The following is a 12,682-nucleotide window of genomic DNA, read 5'->3' as shown; positions in this document are numbered from 1 at the left end:
TGTTGTGCAACCTTAGAGATGTGTGTCTTTTAGCTCAGGTACATAATAATAAAACCTTATGGTAGCAGTTTCACAGGTCTAGCAGGATGTCTGCTGCTCCCGTGTTGTCAAAACACTAAATAGTTTGTCATTTAAATGTCTGACTTCATGTACAAACACTGAGCGAGCACCAGGTTTGTACCCTGTTAGCCTTCTCTAAAAGTGAATGATTGTAACATAAAAAGCACAGTTAACCGCTGTGAAGTGCACCGAAGCCACATACTGTAAGACCTTTAGTGACATCCACTGGAGAAACATGAGATGAGCTGCACATTCAGTTCAAAGTCAAACAAGGTCTGGGTCACAATTTGCAGATAACTTCCAGTGCTTGTTTTAATCTGCAAGGACGACTCAACTGTGATTATTTACTGCACTAAGACTCTGTATGTTTATTCTGGATTGTTACAAATCTAAAAAAAATAGTATACAAATGATTAGTCAGTGAATTGAATAATCATTCTTCAGAAAATTAATTGGTTCCAGCTTCTTAAATATGAATATTTATTGTTTTTCTCCTGTGAACAACTATAAGTTAGGGACTGTTAGTAGAACAGCACAAGGTATTTGAATAAGTCAACATAGGTTTTGAGACCTTGTGACTGTAATAAGATAATTGGCAGATTAATTGATAAGCAAAATAATAGTTAGGTGCAGTCCCAGAAAGTATTATATAGTTGTATATATGAAAAAAGGACCTCTGCATTCCATGTGAAATCATTCAAAATTTTAGAATAATTAAAAATTACAGATAAAGTATCAAAATATGACACTTTCACAATATGATACATCAAGTTAAATGTGTTTTTAAATGTGCTTTAATTACTTATTTTTAAGTCTTAAAAAAGCTTGAAAATAAACTCACACAACTAAAATAACAATTTAAATAAATAAACCCACAGTGTCCATTGACCATGAACAGCAATATCCTCTGGCCGAGAACCTTAATTGCACGTTATTCTCTCTCCTCTAATTTCCTGCCATGTCTTCACTGTTACTGTCTAACAAAGGCATACATAGCCTGAAAAGCTACTTAAAGAAACACCACTGTAATACATAATTACACCTGACAGCCGAATAAATTGCCTTTAATGTAATTTGTCTGTTTATGGCACACTCAAAACAAGGAAACTGTTTTTGATGCATGTCATCAAGAACCTCTTGATAGTAAATCCACTTGACTTTGAGATTTACTCGACTCAGTACATCATTATGAATCCAGCCATACGCACATCGCCATTCCCAGCATGTCAGAATTTACATTATTCAAATAAGTCCTTTTTTCTTTTTTTTTTTTTTTAGCTTGAGGCCACATGTAAAAGTTGGTTCCTTGTTCCGGCTGTGACTAACATGTCTGTGTGCTCTTCTGGCAGAACGCCCAGCGGCTGGCAGCAGGAGCTCAGGTGGCTCAAACCCTCACCACACCGGTGGTCTCTGTGGCCACACCGAGCCTCCTGGCACAGGGGCTGCCCTTCTCCGCCATGCCCACAGCGTACAACACAGGTGAACTAAACAGCTCCAGGGCCAAAAATGTTTGTGTTGAGGGAGAAAGCGACAGGAGGCAGGTGTAAAAAAAAAAAAAAGTGCTGGATATATTATTTTACCTCCAAGGTTTGGTGAAAATAGAACAAAACAAATAAAAAATCTGACTAAAAATATAGTGAATGAAAAGAAGAAAAGGTGATTTTTGAATCCTTTGTCCTTTCTCTCAGAGTACCAGCTGACCAGTGCAGACATTACTGCTTTACACGCTCTGGCATCACCTGGCGGCTTGTTGCCAACCAGTGTGTCCACATGGCAACAGCAGCAGGCTGTTTCCCAGCAACCGCAGCAACAACAACAACAACAACAGCAACAGCAGCAGCAACAACAACTTAATCTTGCATCACTGAGCAACTTGGTGTAAGTCTTTTCTTCATTTTCTCATTGGCGCTGCGTCTTTTTCTAAAAATCTCCATCACTCACATCCAGCCTCAGGGAGGATGACGACGATGATGATGATGATGATGATGATAATGATGATGATAATGATGATGATGGCGGCGGATGACATATTTCTGGTAAAAGCTCTCAGTCTACTGATAACCCTCTTAATACTGAAATACTTTACTACTGACCTTGCCAGTCAGCTTGCATGATATCCATACCATGACCTTTTTATATGCAAGCAATTCACATTCCTTTTTAGTGAATTGGTCTCTCACCAGCATCTCACCATCTCTTCATAACATCAGTCTGAATATCTGGTATTCAGTTTTCTGGAGTTGATACACTTCAGCAGTATGAAACATTGTGTAGTGTTTGGAAAGAGGAAACAATTAAACTGTTTCTCAAAGTAACTCAACATCTTTTATTAATGACTTGCCCTCAATAACTTTCCAGGAAGAGATATTTTTCAATCTAGCAACCGGAAAGTAGTACTTATTAATGGCTTATAGCTGATCTATAAAACATTAATACATATTGTATTGACCATTAATTAAGCTAATCTTTATTATTTGTTTATAAATATGGAAAAGAAGGAACAAAAAAAGTTTTAAGCGTTTAAACTCAATATCAGAGTAATTGTACTAGTGTGTCCTTATAATGATAAATCCACTTTTTACTATCATTATCTTTTTACATTTCTTGACTAGTTTTTTATATTCTCCTGTCTAAATTGTAATATTTATATATACATAAAACCATTCAGAGAGATTGAAATAAAGAACAGCAGCATTTTGTCTCAGTGCACTGTAAATAATTGAGGGAAGTAATTAGTGTAAACAGTGTCAAAATGTGACTTCCACTAAGCTTGCGTACTGCTGGACAAAGTGTGCTCATTTTATGGTAGTGTGGCCTGTTCTGGCAGTCAGGCTTCTTTCAGTTCAAACTCACACACATCAGAGAAAACATCTTGCAAACATAATGTACCAAGGTGAGCAAAATCAGGTCAGATATTCTTAATATGGGCTAAGTAATACAAACTATATGTTATACAATTAATTTTATGAGGGTTTAGACAGTGATACATAGCTTAATAGATGTGAGATAATGATCAGGTTTCATTTATTTTAATAAATAATGTAAATAATCCTCATATTTGGGAGAACACGTAGACGCTTGTGTCTGTTGACCTTTTTTACTTCACAGTTACTGTAAATAAATATTTGTTCAGTCCTTTAAAAACACTCATGATGATTGATGATGAAGCCAGAATGAAATCTAAACTTATTTTTGTGAAAGTGAACGTTTCTGCCAGCAGTGTTCAATAATCTTACTGGATTTTAATGTAGTTTGCTGTGTGGATACATTATGTGGGTATTTCCTAGAAATGAGAACATATTTTTCACCTTTTTCTCCCTTTATAGAAGGTTTTATATCAAGATTTAATAAAGAAGGATGCTGAGAAGCCTCTGTATCTGATTAGAGGACAGGAGCTCCGAGAGCTGAATGCTGCAGGGTCCAGGTTTGGTTTTTTGGTAGCATGAACACCAGATTCTTGAAGTGTGTTCTCTCCTCTTGTCCACAGCATGTGGGGCGTGGACAAACAGAGCAGCGAGCTGTCTAGCCAGGTGTCCAGTCTGGCTGCCAATCTGAGGTGAACAGCCACTACTAGTGTGTGCGTGTGTGAAATGTCATGACCTTGTCTGTAGGGGGGTGTTTGTATTCCACTTTGCATATGAATGGCTGTTTTCTAAAAGAAAACTACATACAGTATATGTTGCTATTAAGGTAGCCATAAATTATTTATTAATCTTAAAAATAAACTTTCCAAACCTTTAACTCTTAAAAATATGAAGGTTTTTATTAATTTTGCTACATTTTCAGGTAGGGCTGTTAATATTTAGGCTTTTTAAGATAACAGATATGGCTGGCAGATAGACTTGGACTTAAAGTCCACTGCATTTGTCTTTGCAAAGCATAGTAGACACTAGGGATCGGCCGATATGTTTGTTTTTAGGGCCGATACAGATGGCAATTATTAGTAATCAAGCAACCTGATAACCAATATTTGGAAGTAAAAATTAAAGTGTAAAAAATAGAATGAAGTGGTGTAACAAAGTACATTTATTATTTATTTCTTAACTTTATTTACTCGTTGCTTTGCACTTTGATCATTCTGCACTTTTACTTTTTTAGTATATTTTGATGCTGAAAGTTCTTTATTTAAAATCTTAAGTACAAAAGTATTACCATCAAAATATACTTGAAAAATAATAAAATCCTGCTTGGGAGAACTTTTTTAACATAATCTTATAAAACATGATTTTATAAATAACTACTTGTGACATGTAACTAATCAGAAAAGCATTTTTAAATGAATTTATTTTATCAGCCATCAGATGAAAAATGCTGAATACTGGATCCAACAGTCGGTCTATCCCTGGTTGACACCACACAGTAATATTAGGTAATTCTAGTTATTCTGGGTTATAATGGTAAACAGATCAACTCAAAACCAGTTTACTCGAGTAAGCAGCCTAAATGTTCTCCATCTTTGTAAAGCTACTATAGTTTACTCATTACTTTTTTACAAATAAGCACTTTATTTTGTTAAGTTTCTTTTTATTTAGCAAATTAATGTTGCAGTAGAGATTTTGATACAAGTTATCCAATAAGTTGAAATAGTTCACAAATGTTAAAATATATAATGCAAACTGCATGCTATTAGCTGAGTTTCTGTGATTGATGAACCACTAACAACAGTATAGAGAAATCAAACAAGACAATTTACTCACTTACTGTGCTGCTTCCTACTTTCTGCTACAGCCCTGGAAAACCCACAAATATGGTGGCCTCTAAAGACAAAATACATACAAGAGTAAAAGCCAAGGAGTCAAAATGCATACAAAAGGCAAAAGCACAAACATAAAGAGTACTCCAAAATATAGAAACAATGCATTTTGCTGTCATTTGCAGCCTTTAGGGCTCATTTCTCCTGATTATAAATAATACTTATTTATCCATGAAAGTATTTTACTAAGGTGAGAAAAGCCTGGACAAGATATTCATGATTTTGCATTCACTCTTGTATGCATTTTTGTCCTTAAAGGGCCACCGTACACACTCTTTTGTAAGGCTAAATATCAATCTTGCGTCACCGTCCTGATTAATACATTTATTTTTTGTGGAAATCCTCCATGCACCGTTTGTTGATCAGAAAACAAGATTTTCATGTCTGAATTTTTATGTGTGCTTGAAGAAAAATTCAGCAGATTAGGGTCTTTGTGTTTCTGATGCTCAGTCATTATTAACATTATTGCTGTTGTTGAAGAAACCTTTGCTCGCAATAATGTTTCACACTGTTCTCCACACATGCCTTCTAATCCACCTCTTCCCTTTGGTTTGGGCTCCAACATTTTGTTTTCTCCCCACAGTGTTGGCTCTCCGTCCAACCTGCTCTTGGGTAGAGATGAGTGGTTGGGCCGGTACTGTATCACACTTCCTTTTTCCTGTGTGTCTGTGCGCTTTTGGCTGGCTCCCCCTTAAGCATGTCTGGTGCTGTCTGCAGTCAAACAGGAAAGAGACGTAGTTCCGGTTTCCACCATGTTCTCTAACCCGAGATTATTTTCTGTTTGTCATCTAGTTTCTTCACATCATAGCTGCCTCACTGCGAACCACCCTGTCACACCAATCATTTCATGCTTCCTGGGCTGTTCTGTTGATCTTTAGGGAGCAGTGGGGGTGTTACTTCTGCTTTGAAGGCTCAGCATTGATTGGATTATTGAATAATCGAGTGTGGCTTTTCCCTGTTGGTGCTGTGCCTTGTAATGTGGGTTTATGTCTTGACTCGAGTGACCTTCCAGTTTCTCGTGTGCCTTTGTCAAGTAGCTAATCATTTGTATGTTTTTCTTTCTTGCCTTTCCTCTTTGTTCTGTCCCTTATCTTCTGTTGTCTTCCTCTCTCTGTCCTGTGTGACCCTGTTCTCAGGCCTGTGACCCATATACCTCAAGGCGCCATGCTGACCGTCAACACGAACTCCAGCGTGAGCATCAAATCGGAGCCTGTGTCGCCAGGGCGGGATCGCAGCACCCCTTGCCCTCCTCCATCTTCTACCACGCCGTCCTCGACCTCAGGAGGAGCCATCCTGACCGCACCGCCACAGTACCCCGGCTCCCTGCTGTGCCTGGAGCCCCCGACCGGCCGCTCGCCTGCGGACAGCGTAAGCAGCAACGCCAGCTCCTTCGAAGGCAGCGACCGCGACGACACCGGCACAGCTGGTGGCGGAGGTGCAGGTGGAGGCGGCGGCGGTGCTACAGGAAGCGGCGGCAGCGCCGGCCGGTCCGTGCCACCCGACTTCAGCCCCTCGGCCGAGCTCCTCAGGGCGTCGAACGAACCGGAGCAGGAGGGAGGAAACATCAAGCGCATGAGATTAGACGCGTGGGTCACATAGAGTCACTGTCCACATCTCTCTGCACCCACAGCAAAGTTTTGGTGACACTTAAAAACCCACAACACACACCCACACTCATCCTTAACCCCCCACTGCCCCAAACCCCACTGCCATGTGACACTATCATCACACATCTGCCTCTGTCCAAAATTATACAACTCAGCTGCGTCACCCAGACTTTTGAGGCTTTGCCAAAAAAACATAAAAAAATGTAAAATGGTTTGGGGGAATGACGCTCTGAGTGAGGAGAGGATGGCTTAGTGTTCAGCTGGATATTTTGTCCCTGGTAGGCCCTTGAATATAGAGGGACAGTAGATTTTTAAAGCCTTCTTGCTTGAATGGACTCCCGTATAGTAATTTCTTTTGGTAGAAATGAGGTGTTAAGCCTTTTTTGCAATCTGACGAAACCATAACAAACATTTATATTTCACATGGTTTCTGCATAACCTTCATGTATTTACATCGAGCTCTGCTACATTGTTCACAATGTGATTGGTGGCTTGTCGGCATTATGGGACTTCTGCCATATGACTCACCACTTCCTGCTCTTTTGAAATCCAACGTCGTTTGGATTGTGTGCTGTCCATTCTTCCATAAGTCACTTCCAAACTGCACTTTTGGATATAACTTAGTTTGGACAAGTTTGAGGACTGAGCATCTATCTGGCACTGAGAAAACAGACTCACAGGGGTCTTCTAGGTAAGAATACTTCACCATGGATGGTTCTTTCCGCTGCCACATTTACCAACCTCAGCCTAACAGCCCCTCAGGTGGCACTCTGTGGCTGTGGAGTCGAGGACCTTGCCAGAGTGCCAATATCAACCTCTCATCAACAACAAAAAAATGCCAAATGCCTCTCGCACACGGTGCAGGGACACTGACGAATTATCACTCGCACTGTCACGGAACTTGAAACTGTTGATGCTTTTCAGGCTTCGAATCCGCCGCCGCTCTCTCCTCAGACCGGGTGCTCCTCCCCGTCCCGTGTCACCTCATCTCCTCTGGAACTTGGATGGACATTGTTTGCGCCCAAAATCCAGCCAGTCACTCAGTTTATTAACCAGGAGTAGATGCCATCCAGTTAAATGCATAGTATGAGTTTTTTTGAGCTGGTGGCTTTTTTTTTTTGGGTAGGGAAGTATTTGGTTCTTTCAGTCCAAGTGTTCTTTATCTGTTGGTATTTTGGAAAAAAAAATCTGTTTTGAAGGTCCGTTAGTTGTCCAGAAGTAGGAATTCTGACTTTGTATAAAAATCACTCCTTATACAAAAGCTTTGTGGTCCTCTTTAGCTCTCTCTAGCTCTCCTTAGCTCTTTGCTGTGTTTCAAAAAGTGAAAGGAAAAAATACATTTTCTATATTTCTACTGCTTCAGTTGGCGACAAAGTAAAAATAGCTTTTCAGCTTCAACGACGTGTATGTACATATGAATATATTTGCATAGACTTTGCTAGGTATCCCTAAAAACAAGCAATGTGTTGATTCTCAGTGGATCTGTTTGCATATATGAGTGTGAATTTGATATGTTTCGAGCTACGGTGCAGGGGCTTCGCCACACTAGGTAGTGCTGGTGGATCGGACTCGTTTCAGTAAACCTATTTTATGCTAGTGTTGATGGTGTGTGCACTTTCTGTCCCTCACTCACAGAGGCCTGCTTGGTTGTGGTGTCATCATATTCTCCTACCACACATTTTTAAAAACCCACAATCAAAGTAAAACTTGTCCATAACCACCTTACCATGAAAAGATTAGGACACTGCCATTCACTTAGTGTAGTTAAGAGATAAAATGCACATCTTTGACACATTTTGATTGACAGAATCATGTAAAGTCTTTTCCACATTAAGCAGACACAGATTATGCCTTTTTTTTTTCACTTTTGAAATCAAGTCAAGAAATTGGCTAACAAGTGCTGTGTTTGTTGTTTAATTGTATGTTTTCTAGTACAAATTTGTTTTGTCTGAACCATTTCAAGTTTGTGTATGAGTGTGTATACGCAGCTTGTTTATATAAGGTTTCTCCTGATCGCTTGACCTTATTTTTTTTCTTTTTTCCTTAAGACAATGCTCAATGTTCAGACTGGTGTTGTGCTGCTTTAACGACTTGGTGTCGTTTGGTGCGATTAGTCGCAGCCCACATCAGAGTGTGAAACCACCCGACACTGTGGGTTTGTGGCGAGTGTCCGGAAAAAACATCCTTGTGCTGTGTGGTATTTCCCACCAGTGTTGTTGATGTTTTTACATGATCAGGTGATTTTTTTTTTTCCGTCCCTCATTGACAGTATGGTGGGTAGCTTTTCACTCTTTAGGTTAGTATTGTTTTCTTCTGTCAGTCATCCCTAAACAATTTAACATCCAACACTTTGAATGAACTCACGTTGGAGACGATTTGTCCCTTAAACCATTAAAAGGAATAGTTCTACATTTTGGGAAACTCACTTATTTGCTAACTTTGCAAGAGTTCAGAACCTCTGCAGCTCATCTATAATGCCGCGTTTATCATTTAGACTGTAACAATCGACCATCTTTTCCATCCAAATTTACATTTTAGTACATTTTAGACAAATTTAGAGAAAATCTGCATAAGAAAGTGAATTAATGTGCATTTTCATTCAATACTGTTATGCAAATATTAGGAGTTGGTGCTATTAAATCAGTTCAGAAGAAGGCGGCGCAATGAGATGCTAAAATAAAACAACATGATGTTCAGTATTTGTTAGAGAACTATTACAGCCTCCTTATCGCTCCACACTAATCTGATGTTTTCTCTCGCCGCAATGTTTCATCTCCTCAGTGGAGAAGAAGCTCGAATGAGAAATGAATCACGTTTCATATACATCACAATTAAGTTGCACTTAAGTTAAGTTGAAGTGTTTCCACTCAGGTTTTCTATGCTCAAATTTCAAAAGTTACAAGCAGTTGAATTGAAACACACTTTGACACTTCTTGTAGTTCTTTTTTAAATGAACAATAACCAAACTGTTAACAATAAGGGTGAAAAGCCACCATGACATCCAAATAAAATCCAGTAGTAACACTCATACAATCAATAATCCATGAGTTAATAAAGGGATTAAAGTATTTCTTGATTCAGGCTATTTAAATGATGTGACTACAAGGCTAACAATGGGGGTAACCATCTTGGTATAATGTGGAAACCTGGTCGGAAAAATGAGGTTTTCGTGTTGTTCACACATTGGGTGAATGCAGCATAAAGTTTCCGAGTCATTTTTAGACTATAAACCAGATATAAAGGTGTTAATTAGCTTTAAGTGTTTGCTCTGGTTTCCAGTCTATGCTAAGCTAACCGGCTGCAGGCTGTAGCTTCTTGAGAGCGGTATTAATCTTATCTAACTTTCATGAGAAAAGCAAATAAGCGTATTTCCAATAATGTTGAAATATTCCTTTTTTAAAGATCCAACTGATGAGCAGTACCAGCCTTCAGACAGAGCTAACAATCTCCTGCTTTTACCACACAGTCATTTCCATTTTTAAAACAAAACAACAACAACTAATTTCTTTGGAAACTCTTTGTGATTGTGGGCGCCGATGGTCGACTGAAATGTGACACCACACCGATTGGCTTCAGCACCCTGCTTCACGCAGGTTTGTTCATGTACAAAAAGGTTCTCTGTCCAATCTAGCAGTGTAGTCACGAGACAATCTATATGAGAAATGAAAACCTGCACCCCTGTTACCCGTTGTGTACAATGTTTTTTAGAATCTCACTATTTTTGGATTAATTTGTGCTGGTGACAGTTCCATTGTCTATTATTATGATGATATTATTATGGAGCTTTTATTTTATTGCTATTTTGTGTAGGATAGTCAACTGTTATTTTCTCTTATTTTATCTTCCTTATCATAAACATATAGTACTGGTTTCCTTTTTTTAAACAACTTGCTGAAAATTGCACGATCAGTTATTGTGGTATTAGCAAATGCAATGAAGGAAATACCAGTTAAATGCTGCAATTTTAATTAAGATATAGAATATATTTATAAAAACGGGAAACAACTGAAATTAGTAATTCATGAAATTTGAAAAATGTAAATGCATGGGATACAGGTAACAACAAAACTTATGTTACATACAGTAATGATAAAGGACATGCATCACAAATGAGTTTTAAAACAACTCAGAATAATGTAGCATATGAAATACTAAAGATGAAATTTATAGCTAATATATTGTGTTGAGCTAGTCTGCTTTGGGTTTTTGTTGTAAAGAAAATATTTCTTTTTGTTGTTTTTTGAGAATGATATACAATTTGTGTATATTTTCATATACAAAGTATGCACTGATATGTTATTGAAATTCTATACCGCTTTTACAAAAAAGTGTTTGTTGTACCAAAGTATCCAAGTCCCTTGAGACCTTACCCTTTTTGCGTATGTTTTACCGTATTTTATATATTAAATAGACAAACTGAGTGAAATGAACTTGAGTCTGGTTTGTTTTCTGAACTGTTTACTGTGTAACAAAGAGCCTCTAAAAATAATTCAGATAAAAGACTAAAGTCCCCAATCAGAAACATTTGTTTTAAGTGAAATCTCTCTAAACTCAGTCCTCTTCCAGTTTATCGCCTGTTTTCTCTCTTAATCCTCGGCTCATTGTCACAGTTTCAAACACGTGCGATGAAGCTTCATTTCACACATTAGGTGGTAACTAGACGGCTAAATTTAGCTGATCTCTCGTGACCTCTGAGGTAAACAGCAACTGTGTGAGCGAATCAACAGAGATTAAACAATAATTTAAAGCTACAGCAATAAAACAATCCCACCTTCAGTCACTTCAATATGTTTTTTAGTAGCAACAATAAAATGCAAAAATACTAGATTACTTAGAACAAATACATAAGGATTGGTCAGAAAATTCACTTAATGTATCAACAGTAAAAGTACTTTAAACATTACATTAAACAGTCCCCTGAGAGTTTTATAATACTATATAAATATAACAGATCTTAAATAACAAAACATTAATTGGCAACTATTTTGATAATCATAATAATAATTAAGAGTTCAGTTGTCTAGGTTTTGGACTGTTGATTGAATAAAACAAATGTTATTTAGTTTAATATCATAGACGTCACTAAATTGTGATTTTAGATGGTAGATGAATTGATAATGATGAAGTTAATTCATCTGCAGAGTAACTACTTCTCCAGCTGTCTAATACATGTATTAGAAACACAAAAAGTACCATATTTCCTCCTGTATGTGTCCTCTATAAACTAGAAAAAGTACCTAAAAATTTTACCTAAGTACTGTAAAAATGTCCTTTAATGTGTGTGTCTCTTGGTCAGGCTTGGGGAGTAACAGATTACATGTAACTGAGTTAAATAATCAGGATACAGAAAAAAGGTAACTGTGATCCATTCCAACTACAGAAAAAATATGTAATCAGCTATAGCTACATTTAGTAGAAATTGGGATTAGCAGGATAACTATTTAATTAGTTTTTGATATTTCTTTTCTCGTGTCTTTGTTTGCATATTTAGTGTTGAGGTGTTCCAAAAGTAACAAAGTAATCAAGTTACCTTACTTTAATATGATACTTGAATAAGGTCACAGACTACATTTTTTAACAGGTAATTAATTAGAAACTGTATCAGATTACATTTTTAAAGTAACCCTTTCAACTCTCTGCCCTAGGTAAACATTTAAACGTGTATATACAGTTATAGATTATTGTCTATGTGTAGACATAAACAACATAAGTACAAAATATAAACAAAGCTTATCATTATAAAGAGGCAGATGATTTAGAGTGGCAACCAAATGTGTGTGAAAGTTCATTTTCTGGGTCATTTTTTCTGTTGCTTTTGTTGATTTTTGAAGAAAATGTTTCTATTTATTTCACACTGTGCTCAGAATGATACTTTACTAAATGTGAGTGAAGTGTTTGTTCAGGTAGAGAAGTTCACTGGAATTCTTGCACAGGTTACAACAGGTCTTAAGATGGTAGACGTTTGATATCGAGTGAGGGGGGAACAAAGCCAGTGAAGCTGAAATACTGGGACGTAACTAACAGAATATCGAATTCTAAATAAGACCGAGGTCCCTCATTTGGCCTAAACATTGATTGAGGAAGTATTCAGGGAACTCACATAAATAAAAATATCAGTATAAAAATACTCCTTTATAAGTTAAAGCCCTGCATTGAAAGGCAGATGTAAATGTTTTATTGGAAAAATAGTATCTACTGTTGTGGTATTTTATAAGGAGTACGGTCTAGATCTACTTTATAAAGTGCCCTGAGATAACTTTTG

The 12,682-nt window shown here is 37.5% G+C and overlaps 1 protein-coding gene across 3 annotated transcripts in view; it reads left to right on the top strand.

Moving 5' to 3' along the window:
* LOC118343039 (myocyte-specific enhancer factor 2D homolog) overlaps positions 1-10,850 on the top strand; it is a 30,963-nt gene extending 20,113 nt beyond the window's left edge. For 2 of the 3 annotated variants that reach the window (XM_035681761.1, XM_035681760.1), the window contains 5 exons: positions 1,410-1,539; positions 1,749-1,938; positions 3,548-3,616; positions 5,397-5,447; positions 5,950-10,850. In XM_035681761.1, the coding sequence (XP_035537654.1) occupies positions 1,410-1,539; positions 1,749-1,938; positions 3,548-3,616; positions 5,397-5,447; positions 5,950-6,412 (903 nt within the window). In that variant the 3' untranslated portion in view covers positions 6,413-10,850. The remainder of the gene's footprint in view (positions 1-1,409; positions 1,540-1,748; positions 1,939-3,547; positions 3,617-5,396; positions 5,448-5,949) is intronic. The other variant, XM_035681762.1, reaches the window with a different exon arrangement.
* The last annotated feature ends 1,832 nt before the right edge of the window (positions 10,851-12,682 follow it).

The sequence above is a fragment of the Morone saxatilis genome, unplaced genomic scaffold, assembly GCF_004916995.1.
Source record: "Morone saxatilis isolate NCDOM2014 unplaced genomic scaffold, NCSU_SB_2.0 Contig9, whole genome shotgun sequence".
Taxonomy (NCBI): domain Eukaryota; kingdom Metazoa; phylum Chordata; class Actinopteri; family Moronidae; genus Morone; species Morone saxatilis.
The sequence above is the reverse complement of the archived record's forward strand: the minus strand, read 5'-3'. Positions and strand labels throughout refer to the sequence as shown.